At 46.9% G+C, this 24946-nt stretch overlaps 1 protein-coding gene across 3 annotated transcripts in view; it reads right to left on the bottom strand.

Annotated features, from left to right (window-relative positions):
* Positions 1-24946, bottom strand: part of RANBP17 (RAN binding protein 17) — a 573906-nt gene that overhangs the window by 100153 nt on the left and 448807 nt on the right. For all 3 annotated transcript variants that reach the window (XM_060232795.1, XM_060232776.1, XM_060232786.1), the window contains 2 exons: positions 4452-4666; positions 282-420 (listed from right to left, as the gene is read on the bottom strand). In XM_060232795.1, the coding sequence (XP_060088778.1) occupies positions 282-420; positions 4452-4666 (354 nt within the window). The remainder of the gene's footprint in view (positions 1-281; positions 421-4451; positions 4667-24946) is intronic.

Genomic DNA, 24946 nt, shown 5'->3' with positions numbered 1-24946 from the left:
GCCATACCAGATTATACGTCCAAGCTTGACTAAATCTATAGGGAATTGTAGCATGAAGCCAGCAAGCTGAAGACTAGCCCTGATACTGTTCATTTCAGTCAGTTTCCTTCTCAAAGCAGGAATACTAATTAATGAATATTTTAAAAGCATCACAAAGAGGAACTTGTATTTACAAATTACTTTGTGTTCTATTTGGGAGATTGCAGTGTTATAGAATCTGAAACTGATACCACATTGCAGCACAGTCACCCTTGCACAGCTAAATTATACAGAATACTTACCCAGTGCAGTAAGTCCTTCTGATATTGAAGTGAATATATACATTAGTACATGAGGCTCTAGACTGGTAATGAAACTCATATGGTCCTGAGTCAGGCATTCCAAAAGTGGGTAATAGGACTGGCTTAGTTTTCGATATTGCTTTGGGTAAGAAAGAGAAAGAGAGAGAAGGGGGAAATAGGTGAGAAACTATATGAATTATTTAAAAATATTCCATTAAAATATTAAGATACCTGTAAAATAATTTTAATGTATTCCAGACTATTATTACATCAAATGCCATCTAGTTTTCATATTCATCAGTGTAAGCTGCATTTATTATATGCTAACCCTATCACATGTCAAAGTAACATTTTGTACTGCATATTCAGCTTATTTCTACTTATTAGGTGCCTTTGCACTCTTTGTTCTGCTTCTGCTTGTATGGGGTGATGATGAGATTGGATTTATGTCCCGCTCTCCACTTCAAATCTTAGTCTCAGAGTGGCTCACAATCTCCTTTATCTTCCTTTCTCACAACAGATACCCAGTGAGGTAGGTGGGGCTGAGAGGACTCTCACAGCAGCTGCCCTTTCAAGGACAACCTCTGCCAGAGTTATGGCCATTCCAGCAGGTGCAAGTGGAGAAGTGGGAAATCAAACCCGGTTCTCCCAGATAAGAGTCCACACACTTAACCACTACACAAAACTGGGGTACTGAAGGCTGTGGGGAACTGGGGTACTGAAGGCTGTGGGAACTTCCAGGCAACACAAGGAATTCTGGAACACAAAAAATTTTATATGTTCACTGCCATACAATATGCAAGCCTCTGTGATTTACAATATTGGTGGATACTTTAAATGTTATCTTTTCTTCTTACTCTAGACAGATCATGTTCCACTTATCATGATCCCAAATATTAAGCTTAACAGTAGATCAGGAGCTGGCCATTTAATTTGCCAATTACGATGACTAAGATGAGTGGAACATCCATTCTTGCTTGAAGCTGTATGAGGAGTGTAAGAGGAAAGAAAGCCCTCTTAAGCCCTTTCTTTCCTATTGTGTCACTCTGTCCCATTTTAGCAAAAACCTACTTAACTTTTTCTAACTGTTTCCCCATTCATGGGTAACAAACATTCTGGATTATTTCAAGAGGTAGTTACACCACCTTCCTCTTGGAGTTAGCCAGCAACTCCAAAAGACATCTGGTTAAAGCATGATCAATGCCCAACACAGTCATATGATCCTTTAAAAATATTGTACTAGTTTAATGCTGCAAAAACAGAGACATGTTTCTAGTTTCTGCTGGCCTCCCCCTACCATCCCAGGCTTATTAAAATGAGTTGAGGGACAGTGGAATTCCCAAAGCCTAACCATCTATTTGTTGTGTGGCTTCACTTGGACAGCTGTCTGACATAAGGAAGGCTGGAAGTGTGATAGATATAACATGCCAATGTTTATGCCTTGTATTCCAAGGATGGCCCAACCTGCACAGCAATGGAACAATGAAAGTTATTTCACAGCAGCTACTCTGTAACATTTCCCTCCCTTGCTGGTCATTTATTCTCCATAGATGCCACCACTGCTGTGATGGAAAAACAGCAAAGGGTATGTCAGCTGTAAACAATCATGCCACTACCAGAGTGTTCTCCCTGCCCCATCCTTTGAACTGTGAGAGCAATCACTGCTTCACTGATATTTCTTCATCTGAAAACAAATCTGCTGGATCTACCAGAAGAGTTCGCAGTTGCTTCAGCAGAAGGGCTTTCACTTGCTTGCCTGCCTGCCACAGCTACAGGTAAAGGTAGTCCCCTATGCAAGCACCAGTTGTTTCCAACTCTGGGGTGATGTTGTACCACAATGTTTTCATGGCAGACTTCTTTTTTTTTATGGGGTGGTTTGCCATTGCCTTCCCCATTCATCAACACTTTACCCCCAGCAAGCTGAGTATTCATTTTATCAAGCTCAGAAGGATGGAAGGCTGAGTCAACCTTGAACCGGCTGAACCCAGCTTCTGCTGGGATCAAACTCAGGTCATGAGTAGAGCTTGGATTGCAGTACTACAGCTTACCACTCTGCACCATGGGGCTCCATAGCTACAGACCCCATACCAAAGTGCATTTGCTTGTGACTTTCCCAGTCCTCAGAAAGGAGCAATGCTCCCTTTAAGCTGTGGAGTCCTGTGAGCAAAAATTCTACTTTGTAAGCTACTGACATTAAAGTTGCAAGCTACTGAATAAATTAGTTTGCTCTGGGGCCATTTTTCCTGTGCTAAGACAAAAATTTCTGAGCTGGAGACTAAAAATCTGTGGGTTAGCTCACATTAACACAGTTTAGAGGGAACACTGGACTGGAGTCTTGGGACAGGCTGCTACAGGAAGGCAGTGAAAGATCTGCTCTGTCAGCACCTTCTGTGGAATCTTCCAGTGGATCCAATCCTATGGTTGTTACAGTGGGCACTGTGAAGGAGAAGATAAAATTGACATGGGGCTAGACAGATGGAGACAGAGATACTCTTTCTCTCTCTCTAGTTTGGTGTATGGGCTCTTTCTCTCTTTCCAGTTTGGTGTACTGGTTAAGAACGGTGGACTCTGCTCAATGTGACCTCTGACTCCTCTGCATAAAGCCAGTTGGGAAATCTTGGGTCATTTACAGTTCTCTCAGAACTCTCTCAGCTCAACCTACCTCACAGGGTGTCTGTGGTGGGGAGAGGAAGGGAAGGAGATTGTAACTACTCTGTATAAAACCAACTCCTCCTCCTGATTATACCACATCCCTATGCCACTCAGTTTGGGGACCCCTGGGGCAGTCATGCAACCAGTCATGGCACACATTGCTATTAACTATTTAACTGGTGAAGGAAAGACCTGGACTAGGCATGGTGACTTCTGTAGGGTCAAATTTGTAGGAAGTGGTTAATGCTGGCTGGAGACCCTACAATTATTGATGAAGCTGTCTACTTCCTCCTTTTCATACTGAAGGACCCATCCCTCCAACCTGGAACTTCTGGTGTGTGCACATAAACTGCACATGCAGGAAAGATTCCCAGCAACCTGGATCTATGGAACATTTTAGAGGGTCTTCCTGCTTTTTTTGCCAAGGAGGTGGCTTGCTGGGCATTTACTTCTGAAGATCTGTTAACACAGCACATGGCTGTATCTACAGAAGAGAGGAAACACTCTTCTATTCTGTAACAGGTTGCAGCATCAGCTCTTTCTTGCTGTGGCTTGAGTAACATGTTCCTTCTCAGTTTGCCAGAATCATATATATATATTTTTCGGGTAAGGGGGGATCTACACAATCCAACTAAGAACAAAAAAATTAAATGGATCATAGTCATATCTACTGAAAGAATCACTGACTCGATCCAACACCAGGGCTTTAGTGCTGGCATGAGAGCACAAAAGATTTCTCCCCATGATTTCCAGGCAACTGGAATGACTAGGACACCAGAGTTGAAAATATCTCTTTAGGCAAACATGCCCCATTTTTGTTAAATGTTTGCCTGAGTCAAATTAGACACATGGGTGGGGTCTCCACATGTAATTATATACAAGCTTATACAAGAGAACTTAAAAACAAAACCACAACAAAACCTTGATATGAGGGTAAGGGGAGCTAAATTCTTCTTCTTCATCATCTTGCTGTGTTTTCCTACTTTCACCATGTTCCTTCCATCCTAGCTCAACAAAGGTACGGTGAGTAGTAAGGTACAGTGGAGGAAGGGGCAGAGTTTAGTTCCCCATACCCATGGGCTCAATGAAAACAAAGCTCCTATGTTTAGACCCATATACATACATGGAAACCTCCGTCATGTTGTTTGTTTCTCAATGTGTTTACTCATTCATCACAGACGCCGCAATATGGCAGTGAACCAAATTAGACCGCAGCAAACAATAAGGCAGGGCTCAGTTTATGCTCCACAAACAGTGAGACAATCCTACTGCTATTCAAGAGGGCTGCTGCAGACATGTAAAATAGCTCAGCCAACTCTTGTCTTATCCTGATGTCATTTTAAATATTCCAAAATAAACCTTGTGATAGTAATGATTTTTCTTAATTGTAAGAACAGAAATAAATCAAATTGCATTTGAGCTGTTCTAGACTCCCCCCCTCCCCGGTCTCTTAGTTTTAAGCCTTTGGTGGTTACTAAATATTTTGCATAAAGACTCCCAAGATGAGTAATTGCTTACTAGCAAGTCACTGTGGGATACTGAGAGAAGCATTTTGACAAAGGCCTGAAGTACATTATCAAAGTGGTTGTCCCCATACAACTTGAAGACGCCAAAACTGACATAATTTCCACACAAGGCAGATTTGAGTGCAGAGTAACAGATGGAAATACCCTTGAGTTTCAGTGGATAAACTTGATCTTTTGACAGAGTCCCAAGGGACAGGATCTGATTACCTGTGTGAAAGGGGTGGGAGGAGGAGAGAAAAAGGAAACTGATGTAAGTAACTGAAAATCCAACTCGTTACTTAACATTTTAATTTCACATACATTTTTGTTATTGATCTGATGCACTGCAAATTGCATATTATGGAGTAGTTATAACAACATTATAAAGGAATCATACAAATATTTTTAAACAGAAGTTGTATACTCTATAAGGCAAGAGTACTAACTCAGAGCTTGGCTCTATATGCTGGGCCTTGCAAGTTCTAGAGAAGAGCACTGGATCACGTCAGATGATTCATATACATACATATACACAGGACATAAACACAGATACTTCCTTTGTAAGGTCAAACTCTTGTGTTAGGCTGCAAAAGCAGATTGCTCTTCTAGAACCTCAGTGCTCTTCTGTGACAATTATGCAATTCTTTCCTAGTAGGAGCCAATGCCTATCTGGACCTCACAAATACGTATGGATCTTTTAAATGGCGCCAGGCACAAAACCCATTTCATTGTGACAGACATCAAGTACTTAATAAACATTCCTTTGGATAATGCAGCATGGAAAAGCTTTACATATTCCACTCATAAAGGGTGATAAGCTGCCATACTGCAGTCCAAAGCTCTGCTCACGACCTGAGTTTGAGCCCTGTGGAAGCTGGTTCAGGTAGCCAGCTCAAAGTTGACTCAGCCTTCCATCCTTCCGAGGTCAGTAAAATGAGTACCCAGTTTGCTGGGGGGAAAGTGTAGATGACTGGGGAAGGCAATGGCAAACCACCCCGTAAAAAGTCTGCCGTGAAAACGTCGTGATGTGACATCAGCCCAGAGTTGGAAACGACTGGTACTTGTACAGGGAACTATCTTTACCTTTTTTAAAAAATCTATGAATATTCTATTCCAGTGTTTCTTATAGGGGGATCTGCAGACCTCAGCCTCAGGGTATGGAGAATGGGCATTGGAGGAACATTTAAAGCACTGCTGCCTGTGCCAGCTCAGACGAGGCTGGGCAAAAGATACTTCCTCCAGTGCTCCCCACACATAGGGTTGTGATGGGGTCCTTTGGGCATTTGTGGACCTTGATGGAATAAGATTTCTCCAGGAAGACAAGAAGGCTGCTGAAGCCACCTCTGATAAGTTTCTGCGGTGGGCCCTCTTTGTAGGCACCTGAGGAAGAACACATAAGGATGGACATGAACGAAGAAGCAGCCAGAAAGCAGTTTCCTGTTGGGCAGCCTAGCTTCCTCAGCTCTCAATAATGTTGCTGTGAGAGAAGAAAGAAGCTGCCCAGGAGTTTCACTGCCTCACATCACGATGGCATGGAATTTCCAAAAGAAACCAGTCAACCCCCCTTCTTCTGCAGAGTCCAACCCTAGGGCCACTGCTAATAACACAGCTTTGCTTAAGGCAAGACAGAGAAAGAGAAAAGGAGCTTCTTGTTGTCTGGGTGAATATGTTCATGTTCCTCTTCACAGATACGAAACAGACAGTGATATAAGGCACAAAGCATGACCCAGTTTCACTCTCTTATGACTTTCTCAGTGAGCCACATTGCACCTGGGAACCTGAGGAGACTGGGAGAATGAGCAGCATCAATTTGCATAGGTCAGGGGGTAGCCCAGAAACTAACTATCCCTCAGGGCCAAACTAAATGTGACGGCATCCTTGTGTCTGCCATGGGGATGCTGCCACCACTTTAAAAGCCTAAAATGGGCAACCTAAATATGCTGCGAAGTATCAAGAGTGCCTCTTGCTATTTAGCCAGAATGCTACTTTCACTTCTTGCTTAACCAGTTCTCTTATCTTTGTGTAATAAGCAAAGCAAATTTTCAGCCCAATCTCAGAGACAGTCAAGGTGAGGAGCTGTCTCTACTTGATTATGTGTGCACCTGCAAGGGGCCTGGGAAGTGAACTTTGGAGGGAGGGACAGCTTCCTTTTACCATAAGATATAAGTAGAGGGCATTTGCCTGCCAAAGCTAGTTTCCGCAAGAACCATCTTGCTCTGATCTGTCATGTATCAATAAACAGCTATTCTTACAGTGGACTGTCATTGATCATTGAACTGTTGGGGACTTGACATGAGGGCCCAATCCTAATCAGAACCACACAGTGTCAAGTCTGATGTTTCAATAATGAGACCTTCTTGATAAAAAAGTTTCTAGTTTATTGTAACATGTTGCAAGACTGTAGAAGCAGATTGAGAGACTGGCGAGCATGCACAAAGAGCAAACATTTAAGGTATACATCAAAGGAATTCCTGAGGGTGGGGGCACTCTATGCAGGGCACATTCACACATTGTTATTATTTTATCGTTCTCAAGCACCGGCTGGCCTTGGGCGCTCTCTTAGCACAGGCTATCTCTGAGAAGGCACCACAATCTTGTTCCCATATTCCCATTTCCAAGCATTGCTACATAACAAAGGAGGGGAGGGAGGGAAGGAAAGTTTAAGCTAGCAGCATCTGAATACAGAGTGGTTTTACCCAGGATCCTTTTCCTGAACCAGAGTTTGTGACTAAACTACTCAAGCATCATAGCAGACTTGACACACAGGGCAGGATGAGATGCTCTTGTTCCATCCCTCATGCCTTTTCTATTGCCAAAAAGACTGCACCCCCATGGCTGTTTTGGCAAGAGTGCCTCATCCTGCTATGCTTAAAGCCTCATCAGGATTGTGTCTTCACAGAATTTTTAATTCTCCAATTTTATATTTTAAAATGGTGGAGGCATTTCTGCCATCATGTCAATTTTGGCCCTCATATAGAACCCAAAGTTAGTTGTCAAGCACTGTATATTCATCTTCTGTTATAGTATTCGGATTATAGATTTGTTACTAACCCTGAATTAAACTAAGGCACATCAAAGTAGCAACCCCCACCTTTCTTCTTTCGTTTCTACTAACAAATGCAGGAATGTCCTCTTTAAAGATAAGACCTCTTGGGACTTGTTCTCAGGCTCAGCCAGGCCTGAACCCAGGATGTGCTAGCCACAAGAAAGATAACGAACCTAGCGTGTGAATTTCACACGTGAATGTAGAATTGTTTATAGAATCTTTGATGTGCCATCTTAAAGCCTGTATTCTACTGTTACAAAGTATCAGTTCCATTTTTTTCCCAGCTCGGATGAGCCACATGGATTATCAATAAACTGAACTTTGTTTCAAGATTCAAGGACTGGTTATTTTGAGATCTCATGCTTGACAATTTGGAACTGATCCTTTATTAAGCATTCAGCTGACCTGGCAACTTTCAAGCCGAATGGCTGAAAGAGCACCTGATAACAGAGAACCTACTGATCCATTCGAAGGAGTAGAGGTACGGACCCCCACCGACACATCATTGGGACTCAGAGAGTCAGGGGGCGTGGGTCCCCTCTGCACATATAACAATTGTTCATCACCCCTCAGAAGTGGGAACTGCGCACCTCTACAGCACTGATGGATGAAGCACCAGCACGCCACGAAATCATCCTGTCGAGACTGGCACAAGGAGGCAAGGGCGGTGGGAATCCGGTGGAAAGACAGGAAGATTGCCCCACGAGAGATGAGGATGAGCGGGGTGGACCCCGACCAGAGGACGTCCGTCCAACTGGGTCCGAGTTGGAGGAGGAAGATGGAGGCAACTCGAAGGAGCCAGACATCCTGGAGACCATGAGAGGGGAGATGACTACCATGGCGAGGGAACTACGGGATGAGATCCAAGCCAACGCCACCTTCATGGCGCAAGAGATGCAGAGGCAGATTGATCGGCTGCTGAGGCACGACCCAGAGAGAGCCCCGCTGGTTCCACCAGTTGCACCAGCACCAAGGCCACAGGTACCGCCAAACATGCCGGCACCTGGCAACCAGGCGGCCCCGCGCCACCACCGGGACCCCCGGCCTCTTGAGACTACAGGAGGGGCCGAGAGCTGGATGACACCTTCGATGGCAACCCAGAGGAAATAGAGTATTTTACCATTCAAGCCAATAGCTACATGCACTATTGGGGGAACACGTTCCCTGATGAATTCAGCCGAGTGGACTACCTTGGTTCGAAGTTGTAAGGGGCGGCCAGGAGGTAGTATGTAAGCCTGTACAAGATGAGGGGACCCGAGCTCGACACCGTGGCCGGGTTCCTGCAGGCACTGCTGACTCAGTATGAAGATCCCCTCCAGGAGACCCGGGCCATAACAGCCTTACGCGTGATGCAACAAGGGGCGAAATCCGTGCATGAGTATGCGGCCGATTTCAGGGCCCACTCGGCCAAAGTATGAGGTTGGAGCGAGATGATGAAGATTGAAGAGTTCCAGAGAGGGCTAAACGCGAGCCTACTGGACCGAGCCCTGCAGCAAGCCCACCCCACCACACTAGTGGGATGGGTACAGCTGGCGGGCGAGGTAGAGACAAATATAAAATGAGTGGCCCTCCAACGCCAACTGCAGCAAGGAGGAAAGGGGGGATGTGAGGCTCGGTCAGGGACTAAGGCAGATGGGAAGAAGAGTGTGGCCCAGGGGGGGACACCTAGAAACCCCCCGGTGAGCAAATGCTTCCGATGTGGTGACCCAAACCACTTAGCGGCTAATTGCCCGGAGAAAACTTGAGCCCCCTCTTACTCCGAAGCCAACCACAGAGGGCCCGAAGAAAAACTACGACTAGACCCAAAGAGTCATTTTGAGGAAGCACCGCAAAATCGACGGTGCTAAATGAGGATACTATAATTTTGGATGACTCAAGTGAGGAGCCCTGGGGAACAGAGTTGGCGGAAAACGAGAGCGACCTGCACTGAGGGGTGCCGAGAGGCAGGTTGTGGATCTAATGGCACCATTGCGGGTGAGAGTAACTGGATCTTTATTCTTTGTACCGTTGACATTGCTGAATCAAAAGCTTAAACGCTTTATCCATGCACGAGCTCTAATTGACTCAGAGTGCACGAGGGAGATTATCACCCCAAAATTAGTGGACGCTTTGGGACTGGTGCGGAAGCCTCTACCCCACCCGATCCAATTCGAACAAATGGACAGGTCCGTAATGAAGGGACAGCCCTGAGTAGAAGAGGCCCAGGGAGTACCGGTGGGAATAGAAGATCATTGGGACATAGAAATGTTTGTGATTGCTCCGTCATCCTCCTTTGACGTAGTATTGGGAGTCGGGTGGCTAGCTAAGCACCAACCGGATATACAATGGGGAGACCAAACGATAGACTTCACCGACAGAAGGTGTAAACACCACCACTGGTTGGGGGGGGGCCTAATCCTCCCCCTAGGAATGAGAAAATGCGCGTGTCGGTGGAAGAGGTCCAATCCATTCTCAGAGAGTACAGACTTGCGTAGAGTGTTCAGCAAGGAAGAGGCGAATGAGCTTCTCCTGCATCGAAGCACCGACTGTGCGATTGAACTAATACCCGGCCAGGAGTTGCCTAAAGCCAAACTATACTCCATGGGGTGGGCTGAGAAGGCAGAACTAAGAAAGTTCATAGACAAGAACCTCAAGAGAGGCTTCATCCGGCCAGCCACCGCCCCGCACGCTGCGCTGGTGCTTTTCCGGAAAAAGGACGAGAGCCTTAGGCTTTGCACTGATTTTCGTGGGATAAATGGGATCTCAATGTCCAATGCGTACCGCATTCCCCTGATCAAAGATCTCCTGAATACAGTGTCCGAAGGATCCATTTTCACAAAACTGGACCTGAGCGACGCTTACTTTAGAGTGCAGATCAAAGAGGGAGACAAAGAGGGAGACAAATGGAAGACTGCATTTAACACTCCAATGGGGCAGTTCGAGTACCTCGTGATGCCTTTTGGATTGCAGAGGGCTCCGGGAGTATTTATGAACTTCATCAATGAGGTCCTGAGAGAATACCTGTACAAGGGAGTAGTGGTGTACCTGGATGACATCATTATCTATTCGAAAAACATAGCTTCCCACGTACAGTTAGTGAGAAAGATGCTTTCCACCTTGTACGAGCACAAGTTGTATGCTAAATTGTCCAAATGTGAGTTCCATCAAACCGAGCTTGATTACCTGGGATTCAGAGTTTCCGGGAAGGGACTCGCCATGGATCCTGCTAAGATACAGGCAGTATCAGATTGGGAACCTGTGAGGACACGTAGATAGCTACAATCCTTCCTCGGGTTCGCAATTTTTAATAGGACCTTCATTCAGGGGTTCGCCCAGGTGATGTTACCCCTGACGGACCTACTTAAGACTAAAGGGAAGGGACCTGAAGCGAAAAAAACGGGGGCGAAGCTGGCATGGACTGAATTCAAGTCGGCTGAATTCAATAACAAGACTTTGGTTGAAACAAAGTTATAGTTTATTGGAGACAGAACTATAGACCATGATAGAGATTGAAGGACTGGGGTACATAGACATTAACCAAGCATTTAAGGTATAGATCAAAAGGATTCCTGAGGGAGGGGCATTCTATGCAGTGTATATTCACATCAGGATGTTACTACTTCGTTCCCAAGCTGAGGCCTTGGCGCCTTCACACTCCCACAGACACCTGGCCTGAGAAGGCTCTACTATCTTGTTCCCATATCACCATTTCAAAGCAGGCTGCACAACAAAGGGACGGTGAGGGGGTGAGGAAAGTTAGCTATCAGCATTCGGTGTTCAGTGTGGTTTACCCAGAACCCTTTACTTCCGAACCAATGTTAGGATGCAGCTTGACCAAAATACAGCAGACATGACATACTGCCCCCCTTAAGCTCCCTCCGCGGCACGGGCACGGGGAAGGAGCTGTTCCCGTTTACAGTCCAGGACTTCTAGGGCCGGTAGGCTCCGGCATCCCCCTTGGAGGGGGAGGGCTGCTGGTGCTTGCGGGTGCCAACTGGACGGTTCCGGACTTCGGCGGAGCAGGCTGCAATGAAACACAGGGTGGACTTTACCAAGTGCAGGAGGCAAATCCAACTCTACCGTCACTGGGTTAATCACTCGCTTGATCTTAAATGGACCCAGGAACTTAAAAGCTAGCTTCTTTGAAGGTTGGGAGAGGGGTAGGTTTTTCATTGACAGAAATACTGAGTCCCCAACTTTTAAATCCCAAACTGGCACATGGGATTTGTCATACTGTCTCTTGTAAGCCTCCTTGGCCGCTTTCAAGTTCTCTTGGATGGCCGGCCAGCACTGGCTGGGTCCCTGCCACCATTGCTCAAAGGCTGAGGATGTCCCCGGGTCTCCCCCCCCCCCAGGCAGCATAGGGATTGGTTTGCCCTCATACCCAAAAACAGTTGAGAAGGGGGAGGCTTTGGTAGAGCTATGAGTGCTGTTGTTGTAAGCGTATTCTGCAAACGGGAGTAGGTCTACCCAGTCGGACTGGCGTTGGCTCACGAAGCATCGTAAATATTGTTCCAGCACCCCGTTCACTCTCTCTGTCTGTCCGTCAGTCTGGGGGTGGTAAGCTGAACTCAACCCCTGCTCCATCCCTAATAATTTACAGAATTCCCGCCAGAAGGTGGCAACGAATTGAGGCCCGCAGTCGCTAATGACTTTGTCGGGGATTGAGTGGTGTTTTGCCACGTGATCAAAGAACAAAGTCGCCAGTTTCCTCGTGGTGGGTAGCTGTGTGCAAGGGATGAAATGGGCTTGCTTTGAAAACGTGTCCACCACCACCAGGATCACTGTTTTCCCCCTTGAAGAGGGGAGCTTGTTGGAGCAAGAATCTACATAAACCCAGTCTGACAGCTACAGTATGACAGCTGGTGATCTAGCTGCCAGGCTAGGTCACAGTGACCTGATCAGCAGACCGGCTTGAGCCGGCAGAAGCCAAGTGATGCAATCTGCTGAGTCAGCATGGCCAGGATTGGCTGCTTGGACTATATATGATCTGTGTGTGCATCACACAGGTCTCTCCCTGTGAGATGGTGGTTAGGCGAAGCACTTTGTCCGTGGAGGTGATATTGTATAGACTGCACAAGAGAGCACTTGTTGTGTATATATGTTAATACACCTTTTGGCACTAGTTGCACGTGTCTGCCTGATTTTCTTTCCTGAAGCCCTGTGTCGGGCAAGTCATCTCCCTCACTCTGCTACTCCCGCTCCGACAGGGTTATGGGCCCAGCACGCTTCCGCTGCGCGGAGGAGAGAGTTGAGAGTTGAGCTGACTGTGAGGTTGGAAAGAGCCGGAGGCGAGGAACGCCGGTGAAGGACACAGAAGCACCACCGTTCTCTGTTTGAGAGCCAGAGGGACGTCGGCAGCCAGCCGTGAGGAGGAGTCGGCACGATGGCTCAGCAACAGCTTGGAGTAGCCGTTGAGAAGCTCACCTCAGCCAACTACGCGGTGTGGAGCCTGAGAATGCAACACTACCTCAAGCGTGAAGGGCAATGGCTGTTCGTGAGTAACCCCCCTGCTGACTTATCTCCTGCCGAGACTGTGTTATCGGATAAGGCACTGGCCAACATAGTGCTGTCTATAGGAGATGACCAGCTGGTTTATGTGCGAGGGAAGGACACTCCCAAGGCTGCCTGGGACGCGTTGAGTGCGGTGCATGTTAGCACCACTGCTGGTTCCCTCATGGCCTTGACAAGGAGGATGTTCCGCACCGTTATGCCGGCTGGAGGGTGTGTGAAAGATCACATCAAACGGCTAACGGACTGTTTCGTTGAGCTGGAGGCAAGAGGCAAGACTGTAGCTCCAGACGACAGAGTGTACATTTTGCTGTCGTCGTTGCCACCTGAGTACACTCCCCTGATAACTTCTCTGGAGACGGTGGACGTAGCGACCCTGACCATGGAATACGTCTGTGCCCACCTGCTTGACTTCCAAGAGAGAATTGCGGCCGTGAGCTGTCCGGGGGTGTCGGCCGGGCAGCGTGCTGTTATCGGTGTGTCCGGGAAGACAGCCAAGAATGAGCCAGCTTCTGCTGCTGGCAGGCGTCCGAAGGTGGAGGAAGTGGAGCCGACTGCGTTCGCAGTCCGTCGCTGCTATGGATGCGGGTCGTCGCAGCACCTGCTCCGAGCTTGCCCTGAGAGGGAGAAGAGGCGGGGGCGTGTGCGGCGAGAGCGGAGGACCGCCAGCCCGTGTGAGGAAGCAACCCGGCTGGTCACGTCTGCAGTAGAGAGCACAGGGTCTGCTTGGATTTTAGACTCCGGGGCAACGAGCCATCTCTGCTGCGAGAAGGAGTTGTTGAAAAACATTGACAGTCCTGAGCATAAGTATGTGAGATTGGCTGATGGGACCACTGCCAATTCTGTTTGCTCAGGCAATGTGGAATTTCCTGCACTGAAATGTATGTTGCAAAATGTGTTGTATGTACCCTCACTGCAGTCTAACCTGTTGAGTGTTAGCACACTGTTTGACCAGGGATACCAGGTGAGATTTGAGAAAACCTGCTGCAAAATCCTGGGAGGTGGGGGAAAGTTGCTTGTGACAGGAAGGAGGGAAGGTAAACTGTATGTGGTCCAGAGTGATTGTGCCCAGGTGGCTCAGGTGTCGAATGAGCCTGTGCACAATAATTGTATACATTTGCTCCATAGGAGACTCGGGCACTGCGGATTTAGGGCGTTAAAGAAAACCCTGGAGCTTGTGCCTAGTTTGAAAGTAAATCCTTGCAAATGTTACTTGGATTGCCAGGTCTGCAAGAAGACCAAAAGCAAGGCGTGTGCTGTTGCTAAAGAAAGCTCAAGGGAAAGCACACGAGCCCTGGAACTAGTCCATTTAGACGTTATTGGCCCATTGCCAAAGAGTCTGTCGGGGAGGAGATACTGCTTGGTGGCCACCGACGACCACACGAGGTACGCGTGGGTTTTCACCATGGTGCATAAGTCTGAGGTGTATAAGACATTCACCAAGTGGGTCAAAGCAGTGGAGAGACAATTAGGGGTTAATCTCCTAGCTGTACAAACCGACAGAGGGGGGGAATTCTTATCTAACCAGATGAAACGTTGGCTGGAGAACAAGGGCATTGCCCACCGTCTGACGAACCCGGCAACGCCCCGAGAAAATGGGCATGGGGCTGTATTGCAGAATGTGATGTATTGCATGTTAGAGGATGCACAACTGCCAATGACCTATTGGGCAGAAACCATACATGCAGCTGTTTTTTTGCAAAACAGGGTTTGGTGTAATACTGTGAAAAATGTGCCTTACAGGTTACTGTTGAACAAGACCCCAGATTTGAGTTCTTTAAAAGTCTTTGGGTCACGGGCTCGGGTTGGCATCCACTCCACGAGTAGCGGGGAGGGGGATGTCCGGGCAGAGAGCCTAATTTTTCTGGGCTACAAGCCAAGGGCCAGGTGTTATCGTTTCTGCAATAGCAAAAGCAAGATAACACTTAGTAAGAGTGCCCAGTTCAATGAAGAAAGCAGCTGGCCAAGGTTGCACTCCTTGCAGAAACAATTTGTCCTGCTGCCAAGTAGCGATAACGATGTTGGAGCGCAGCCCAGAACTCCAGCCCAGGAGGTGGCACCCAGTGGGGCTGGAGAAGGTGAGCCGAATGCTGGCACAGAGCCTGACGAGCAGAGTCAGGAGGCAGAGCCTCAAATGCAGGAACTGGAGGTAAAGTGTGAGAGTCAGGAGGTTCAACACCCAATTACAGGGGCAGAGCAACCAGCCCAGGAGGTGGGAACAGAGCAACCCGAAGAAGACAAAGCTGGTCCAAGCACAGGGCCACGGGTGTCTGCCAGGTCCACCAAAGGCCAACGTCCCGCTAGGTACAAGTGTCCCTATGTCACTCTGACTGTCAATCCAGACCCACCCGGATTTGAGGAAATGTTAAAAGAAAAGGCTAAGAAATGGAAAGCCTGGGTGGCAGAGTGCGAGGCAAGGGAGAAGGAGGCTGAAGCCAAGCGTCTGAAAGAGCTGGCTGAACAGGAACACGATGATGTGTTTTACAATCATGATGAGTTCCTGAACGAATTCCGGAAAGGGTTCCGAGCTACGTAAATATGAACTGTAATGTTGCTGGTGGACATGTATGTAAACTGTGTAAAGTGTTTTGGTGCACTGGGTTTAAATAGATTAGGAGGTGTGTTGGAGCAAGAATCTACATAAACCCAGTCTGACAGCTACAGTATGACAGCTGGTGATCTAGCTGCCAGGCTAGGTCACAGTGACCTGATCAGCAGACCGGCTTGAGCCGGCAGAAGCCAAGTGATGCAATCTGCTGAGTCAGCATGGCCAGGATTGGCTGCTTGGACTATATATGATCTGTGTGTGCATCACACAGGTCTCTCCCTGTGAGATGGTGGTTAGGCGAAGCACTTTGTCCGTGGAGGTGATATTGTATAGACTGCACAAGAGAGCACTTGTTGTGTATATATGTTAATACACCTTTTGGCACTAGTTGCACGTGTCTGCCTGATTTTCTTTCCTGAAGCCCTGTGTCGGGCAAGTCATCTCCCTCACTCTGCTACTCCCGCTCCGACAGAGCTCTACTATGAAATCCATGGACACGATTGCCCAAAGGCGTTTGGCCGTCTCCAGTGGCTGTAATAGCCCGGGAGGCTCCCCCCCTCTTTTTCGCCATTATGCACACCGGGCAGCCTGTCACAAATTCCGACACGTCCCTTCTAAGGGACGGCCACCAGAACTGCCGATTCACTAAGTGCAAGGTTTTTACATAGCCAAAATGCCCCGCCAGTTTGGACGAATGGCAGAGTTGCAGGATCTCTCTCCTTAGGGGCATCGGGATGTAAAGTTTCTCTCCTTTGTACCACAACCCATCTTTCCCCTTCTGCACCCCCTCAGGCCGCCCTCCTCCCTCCCTTTCGGACTCTAAGGCGATGCGATCGCGACTGATCCCTTCCAGCTCCCTTTTCTTCTGCGAGCGGGTGGTGACCATAGCCGCCACTTGCGTGGGGGATATTAGCAAGTCAACCACCTCCTCCCTCTGGCTCTCGTGCTGCGGGAGTCTGGACAGAGCGTCTGCCAGGAAATTCCGGGTCCCCATTGAAGGTGGCATCCAGCTCTCGGCCCCCTCTCAGGTCCCGTGGTGCCGCCAGGGCGGCGGGGGGTGCCACCGGTGCTTGGGGAGCCACGCCTCCCGCAGGGGCTGCGGCCGCCAGTTGGCTTGGGCGGCCTCGGGGCCCCGCCAACCCTGGTTGCGGCTGGCGCGTCCCGGTCACTCCCAGTGCTCTCCCCAGTTGCGCGGTCAGGGTCTGCATCTCTTCTTTGAGGTCCCTTATCGCTCCGTCGACCTCACGGCGGACCATCGACAGGAACATCCCGTAGTCCTCATCGTGTGGGTCCTTGGGCTTCGGTCCTACGTCCTCTGCCCCACACTCCGCACCTTCGCCTCCGCCGCCCGGGAGTTGGGTCATGGGCGCTTCGGCTCCTTCGCCCGGCTCACCTGGATTGGCGGCTGCGGCCTCGGCCAGTTGAACCCGCTTGGTGTGGCGGGTCATGATCGCCTCCCGGCGGATCGGGGCCTGGTCCATCAGCGTGGTGGAAGTCCTCGGTTGGTATTGCCGGGGGGTAACCACTATCTGAAACTGGGGGGGGGGGGGGAGGCCGCGGTCCTTCTGGCACTGTGGATGTGCCAGGGTGTCTCGGCCCCCTCCGCTCTGGCTGGGAGTTCTCCGTTGTCCGGAGTCTGGTCGGTCATAGCCTTTCAAGTTGCCGGAAAGGTTGAACTCCAAGATAGGGAGTCCTTCAAAATGTCAAGTCGGCTGAATTCAATAACGAGACTTTGGTTGAAACAAAGTTATAGTTTATTGGAGACAGAACTATAGACCATGATAGAGATTGAAGGACTGGGGTACATAGACATTAACCAAGCATTTAAGGTATAGATCAAAAGGATTCCTGAGGGAGGGGCATTCTATGCAGTATATATTCACATCAGGATGTTACTACTTCGTTCCCAAGCTGAGGCCTTGGCGCCTTCACACTCCCACAGACACCCGGCCTGAGAAGGCTCTACTATCTTGTTCCCATATCACCATTTCAAAGCAGGCTACACAACAAAGGGACGGTGAGGGGGTGAGGAAAGTTAGCTAGCAGCATTCGGTGTTCAGTGTGGTTTACCCAGAACCCTTTACTTCCGAACCAATGTTAGGATGCAGCTTGACCAAAATACAGCAGACTTGACACACCAGCATGCCAGAAGGTGTTCGAGGAGCTTAAGCGATTGTTCACAAGTGAGCCAGTATTGAGCCATCCCGATGAACTTAAGCCCTTCGTGGTTCAATGCGACGCCTCCGATGTAGCTGTAGAAGCCATACCAATGCAAAAGGACTCTGAGGGGGGATTGCGACCCTGTGCCTACATATCTAAAAAATTCTCACGAGAGCAACACAACTGGTCAGTATCGGACAAGGAGGTGTTTGCAGTGACTTTTGCATTAAAAACATGGTGGTCCTGGCTGGAGAGAGTGAGGGTGCCATTTGAAATCTGGACCGACCATAAAAACTTAGAAGCTTTGACCAGCCGTAGGAAATTAACTGAAAAGCAGATCAGGTGGGTGGGGTTCTTTGCAAAGTTCGACTTCACCCTGAGACACATACCCGGGGCAAAGAATTTCTTGGCCGACGCGCTATCCAGACTGCCCCAACACGAAGGTCAGAGGGAGGAAGTGGTGGACTCCATCATCCCTCCCAGCGCGGTGGCCGGCACCGTAACCGCCTGGTCGGGGAAGAAAAGGGGTGTACCAGAACCGTGGGAGGGCAATAGACTAATAGAAGAAACGGAGCGAGAGGGCGCTGAAAAACTAGAAGGATTAACTAAAGGGACAGGTGGGTTTTGGTACCAAGATGGGAAATTATATGTTCAAAAACACTGAGGCAAGAAATACTGCAACACTGTCACAGTAGTAAGCTATCTGGCCACTTTGGATATGTAAAGACGTTACACCTGGTCAATAGGCAATTTTGGTGGCCTCAAATGAAAAAGGACATTTCAGAATTTGTAACCACCTGCCCAGTGTGCATAATGGCAAAAAGGCGGGGTGGAAACCCCCCCGGTTTCCTTCAACCCACTCAAACCGCAGAGCGCCCATGGTCGGTGGTATCTATGGACTTTATAGTGGAACTGCCTGCTTCTCAGGGCAGGACTGTAATACTAGTGCTGGTCGATACTTTCTCAAAGCAAGCGCATTTTATTCCGTGCAAAAAATTGCCTACAGCAAAGAAATTGGCATATTTATTTTTTCAACACATTTTTAAAATACACTCCTTCCCCGATAAGGTCATTAGCGACCACGGCACGTAGTTGGTTGCCAACTTCTGGCGGGAGTTCTGCGAACTAACAGGCATGGAGCAGGGGTTGAGTTCCGCCTATCACCCTCAAACGGATGGACAGACAGAACGTGTAAACGCGCTCCTAGAACAATATTTACGATGTTACATAAACTACCAACAGACTAATTGGGTGGAGTTGCTACCGTTTGCTGAGTATGGATACAATAATAGCCTCCATAGCTCAACCAAAGTGTCCCCCTTTAAAACTGTGAACGGCTATGAGGGGAAGCCATTCCCCATGTTGCCCGGCGGCAGCGGAGACAAACCCACTTCCTCTTGTCAGCAATGGTGGGAAACGTTGGGGAAGGGGTGGTCAGTGATTCAAGAGAATCTGGAAATGGCCAAACAGGACTATAAAGCACATTAGAACAAAAAGCATACCCCAGAATGGGATTTTAAAGTGGGTGAAACTGTGTTCCTATCTACAAAGAACTTGCCATTGCCACAAACCTCCAGGAAACTTGCTTACAAATACCTGGGACCATTCAAAATAAAGAGAGTGATAAATAAAGTGACAGTAGAGTTGGAGTTGCCAAAACTGTTTAGTAAAATTCACCCTGTTTTCCATTGCAGCCTTCTTCGGCGAGATCCGGGGGGCTACGAATTGGCACCCTTGCCCCCCCCCCCCCCGGAACCCAAACCTATTCAAATGAAGGGTCAGAGTCATCATGAGGTACAGGAGATATTGGATGCAAGAGTAAAAAGGGGGGTGTTGTATTTCCTAGTGTGCTGGAAGTATTATTCCCCCAGTTGTGTTGAATGGGTGAAAGCATCCGACCTCTGGGCCCCGCTCCTCAAAAGATTTTACCTACTGCACCCAGACAAACCCTGAGCAAGAGCTTAGGGGGGGCAGTATGTCAAGCATTGTATATTCATCTTCTGTTATAGTATTCAGATTATCGATTTGTTACTAACCCTGAATTAAACTATGGCACATCAAAGTAGCAACCCCCACCTTTCTTCTTTCGCTTCTACTAACAAATGCAGGAATGTCCTCTTTGAAGATAAGACCTCTTGGGACTTGTTCTCAGGCTCAGCCAGGCCTGAACCCAAGATGTGCTAGACGCAAGATAGATAAGGAACCTAGCGTGTGAATTTCACACGTGAATGTAGAATTGTTTATAGAACCTTTGATGTGCCATCTTAAAGCCTGTATTCTACTGTTACAAAGTATCAGTTCCAATTTTTTCCCAGCTCGGATGAGCCACATAGATTATCAATAAACCAAACTTTGTTTCAAGATTCAAGGACTGGTTATTTTGAGGTCTCATGCTTGACATTAGTCTTGGTCTTCTCTTTCCATTGCACCCGGCCTCACTTCAGACATTTTCAAGCTCAGCTGACCTCTGTTAGGTTAGACAAGGTGAGAACTGTGAGTACCCAGAGGAGTGGAAAGCCACAGCAGCAGTGAAGTGGGAGGATAAAGCCTGTTCTTTTCAGAAACATTTGGGAAGTGGTGGTGGAGGAAGAGGGTATTTTCAGTCAGTACTGTTCAAAATAGGTGGTTGTTAATTGGCTGCCAGGTAGCTGAAGTGTCCTGGCTCCACAGTTGTCTTGCAACTATTTCGGGTAAGGATGGCCTCCTTCAACTAAAGGATGTTCTTCAATTGAACATCTCAGTTAAAATGCAGGTCTGTAAATTCTTTGAATTCTGAAAGAGTCCACTGTTACAGTGGCTGGGTGCGAAGGCCTGCTTCCAACCATACTACTGGAATAAGCTACGATTTGTGTGGGGGGAGGCCTTTGGGTTTAGGACAGAGGACATAAAACACTCAGGAGTCCAAAGAAGTTTTAAAATCAAAACAGAGGTCCTCAAGTTGCTGAAGTTTGGGAACTACTGTTATATTCTATGATAGCTTCCTTCCTTCAGCTTAGGGTTGTTAGCCCTCAGGTCTTGGGGGGGGGGTCCCCTGCTTTGGGGGGTGTCATGATCTTGGGCCTAGTGAGGCCTACAGGCTCTAGAGAAGCCTGCCTAGGAGTTATTTCAGAAAGCCTACATTTCCCAGAATCCCTTGTATCCCTCTGATTGAGTGGCAAAGTTTTGGAGGAAAACTAGCCCAGAGAGGGGTGGGACTTGGGAGGAAAACATAAAAGGGCCAAGCACAGAGTTCTATCCTGGAGAGGCTGCAGGCCGGGAGGTTCTGCCTGGAAGGCTTACTGCAGGCAGGCTGTAGTCTAGAGAGTTTGCAGCTAGGAAGAGATTCCTCACCCAAGGGAGGTAGTGAGTTTTGGTACTTGTAGCAGGGAATGTCTAGCTAAACACAACAGGGCTTCTGTTTATTTGCACCAACCTTTACTGTCATATTCACTATAGCACTAAATCTTTATCACCAACTTACTGTTTTTAGAGCACTATTTGTTGTTATTTTGCCAGGCTTCTCACTTCTCCTTGGTCACAGTTAAGAGGTATTTACTAATAAGGAAGACAAGGGTGGTTGGGTACTCTGGGTCCTCCCATGCAGACCCTTACCAGAGTGGTGGCAGCCAGTAGAAGGCCCTCCTAAGCCCCTGCTGTGTGACAGGGGGCTTTGATCTGCTACTGGACAGCTGGCTGGAAGGGGAACCCCCCCACCCCCAAACACAGATATTGTTGTGAGATGTCTCCGATGTGATGACATCACTTCTGGGTGACATCACACTGGGGAAATCATGCAGTGACACTTTATTTTTGGGGCAAAAGCTATGGTTTTGAAGGTAAAAAATCCACAGAGTTTTGACCAAAACCAGAGCATTGTATGCTATATTGCCAACATGACATTGCCACCCACCCCTGGAACACCCCTCTCAAATCCCCCCCACTGCAGTGGCAAGGGAACCTGGCAACCCTGCTTTAGCTTCTGTCAATAAAGCAGGAAGAATGAAATAATTCTTCTTCAGAATAGACAATGGACTTCAGCAGTTTGCTGTTTTGAGCAACAATTGGCTCATCCAAAAAGCAATCTGCAATAAAACTCAAAGAACTGATAAGTGATAGTCAAAGTCATCAGCATTATATTTCATAAGATCTTAACATAAGAACATAAGAGAAGCCATGTTGGATCAGGCCAATGGCCCATCCAGTCCAACACTCTGTGTCACACAGTGGCCAAAAAAATTATGGACCTCTGCTCCATATTTTTATCTAACTCCCTCTTGAAGCTGGCTATGCTTGTAGCCGCCACCACCTCTTGTGGCAGTGAATTCTTGGCTATCCTGCAACTTATTTCTACAGCATGGTAGAAGAAGACAGCTGGTAAATTGCTGATGGCATAGATATAGTGTTCAGTTTTGGGCACCACAATTTTAGGAAGGATATAGACAAGCTGGAACGTGTCCAGAGGAGGACAATGAAGACAGTGAGGGGTCTAGAGACCAAGTCCTATGGAGAAAGACTGAAGGAGCTGGGTATGTTTAGCCTGGAGAAGAGACAACTGAGAGGTGATATGATCACCATCTTCAAGTACTTAAAGGACTATCATATAGAGAATGGCGTGCAATGGTTTTCTGTTGCCCCAGGAGGTTGGACCAGAACCAATGGGTTGAAAATAAATCAGAAAAGTTTTCGACTAAAAATTAGGAAGAACTTCCTGACAGTTAGAGCTCTTCAGTTGAACAGACTTCCTCGGGAGGTGGTGGGCTCTCCTTCTTTGAGGATTTTTAAACAGAGGCTAGATGGTCATTTGACAGCAATGTTGATTCTTTGGGGAGTAGGGGGTGGTATTTGTGAATTTTCTGCATTGTACAGGGTTTGGACTAGATGACCCTGGAGGCATCTTCCAGCTCCTATGATTCTATTTTAAAAGAACAACATTATACTGAGGAAAATAATTCTTGAAATTAAAATGCAAGAGTCACCAAGTACAGTGCATTTCCTAGGCAATATTCTCAATACTCCTACCAATAGGATTGTCTTTTAAGTGCTGAATAAGAGACTGCTGCTATGTCATAAGCACCTGGTGATCACCTATCAATCATACCAACTGTAATAAATCTCAGGATTAGGTATCACTCATTCAAGAAATAAGTTTCCTGCAGACAGTTTAAAGAATGTTACATTACTGAACTGCTGGGACCTATTCAAACACCTGCATCCACCCTAAATTATCAAAGAAGCCAATAAGCTTGTGAGAATGATAACCTCTTTGAAAGGTATAAGATGGTTCTTTACATTTTAATTCATTCAAAACTGAACAAACAACTCGGAGTTGAACAGGCTAGCAGTTGTGAATTACTGGCAACACACTTAAACAAATTAAAGTGTATAATTCAGAAAATATCTTAAAAATACAATTTGCACAAAGCTGATAGCGTGAATTTACACAAGTGAATTCCTATGACTTCAAACTGACCCGGCAAAACCGGGAAAACTTGAATCATCAGTTCAAAATGTAACAAGTTCCACTGCAATCATTTTCACACTTCTGAGGCAAATCCCAGTGCCTTTCTTCAGAGATTGTCAGTGGTGCAAGAGCTAAACCCCAATTCCATGAGTTGATCACGGGGCCGCAAGATTGGAGGAACCAGCAATCTTGACTCGGAATGTTTATTGTATTGACTATGAATATATGAAATATTGCAAAACTCCTGTGTGAACATCTGATGAAGCCATTCAGGATGTTGGTAAATAATTTATTTCAACCAAATGAAAATATTGCTTTAGAAATTTTGCACAATATTTTGAGCAGTTGAGGACATCACAGGATATGATTTAACATCCAACCCTCAAATAGGGTTGCCAAGTCCAATACAAGAAATATCTGGGGACTTTGGGAGTGGAGCCAGGAGACTTTGGGGGCAGAGCCAGGAGACATTGGGGCGGAGCCAGGAGCAAGGGTGTGACAAGTATAATTGAACTTCAAGGGAGGTCTGGCCATTACATTTAAAGGTACCGCACATCTTTTAAATTCCTTCCCTCCATAGGAAATAATGAAAGATAGGGGCACCTTCTTTTGGGGCTCATAGAATTGGACTCCCTGGTCCAATCTTTTTGAAACATGGGGGGTATTTTGGGGAGAGATACTGGATGCTATGTTGCAAATCTGGTGCCTCTACCTCCCAAAAAAGTCCTCCCAGAGCCCCAGATACCCACGGATCAATTCTCCATTATTTTCTATGAGAATAAGTCTCCATAGGAGAGGTGGATTCCAATTACCAGATTTGAAACTGTATCATGAAGCAATTTGTTTAGTATGGATGAAAGAATGGATAACGCTGTTAAACAAAAAACTTTTAGTGTTGGAAGGCCATGGAAAAAAATACGGATGGCATGCATACTTGTATTATGGAAAAAAGAAGATGGACGGTCTTTTCTCTCACCATTATATAAGAAGCAGTCTACTAAATGTGTGGATAAAGTATAAGAAATATGGTGATGAGAGGAGACCTTTGTGGATAGTGCCAGCTGAAGTGATAAAGTTAACGGCTAAAACAGTCAAAGAAAAACAGCTATCATACAACCAGTTACTAAAAATACAAAGTGGGAAAATAGAACTGAAAACTGCAGAAGAACTGAGTTATAAATATGATTGGTTTCAAATGCAACAAATAAAAAGCTTGATGGAGAATGATATCAAAGCTGAAGGAATAAGGAAAGAGCAAACAAATGGAAAGAGTTCTGCTTGGAGATAATGAGAAATTAATTTCAAAAGTATACAAATTACTTTTACAATGGTCTACAGAAGATGAAGTAGTGAAATCTCAAATGATAAAATGGGCAATTAATGTAAACAAAGAAATAAAGATGGAATCTTGGGAATATTTGTGGAAAAACTCTATAAAACTTGCAACATGTCATAGTATTAAAGAAAACTGTTTTAAGATGATGTATAGATGGTATATGACTCAAAAAAAATTAGCAAAGATGAACAACAAGATGCCAGATAGGTGTTGGAAATGTAAAAAGCATGAAGGCTCTTTCTACCATATGTGGTGGACTTGTGAAAGGGCTAAAATGTTTTGGCAGATGATTCAGCAAGAGATTTCTAAGATTTTGGGATATGAATTCAACAAAGTGGCAGACATTTTTCTGTTGGGATTACAAATGGAAAAATTTCCAAAAGAAGATAGAACTTTAATATGGTACTTGCTCTCAGCTGCTAGGACATTGTATGCGCAGCTGTGGAAGCAAGAAAAAATACCAGAGAAATGGGATTGGATTACAAAAG

Source organism: Heteronotia binoei, chromosome 1, assembly GCF_032191835.1.
Source record: "Heteronotia binoei isolate CCM8104 ecotype False Entrance Well chromosome 1, APGP_CSIRO_Hbin_v1, whole genome shotgun sequence".
Taxonomy (NCBI): domain Eukaryota; kingdom Metazoa; phylum Chordata; class Lepidosauria; order Squamata; family Gekkonidae; genus Heteronotia; species Heteronotia binoei.
The sequence above is the reverse complement of the archived record's forward strand: the minus strand, read 5'-3'. Positions and strand labels throughout refer to the sequence as shown.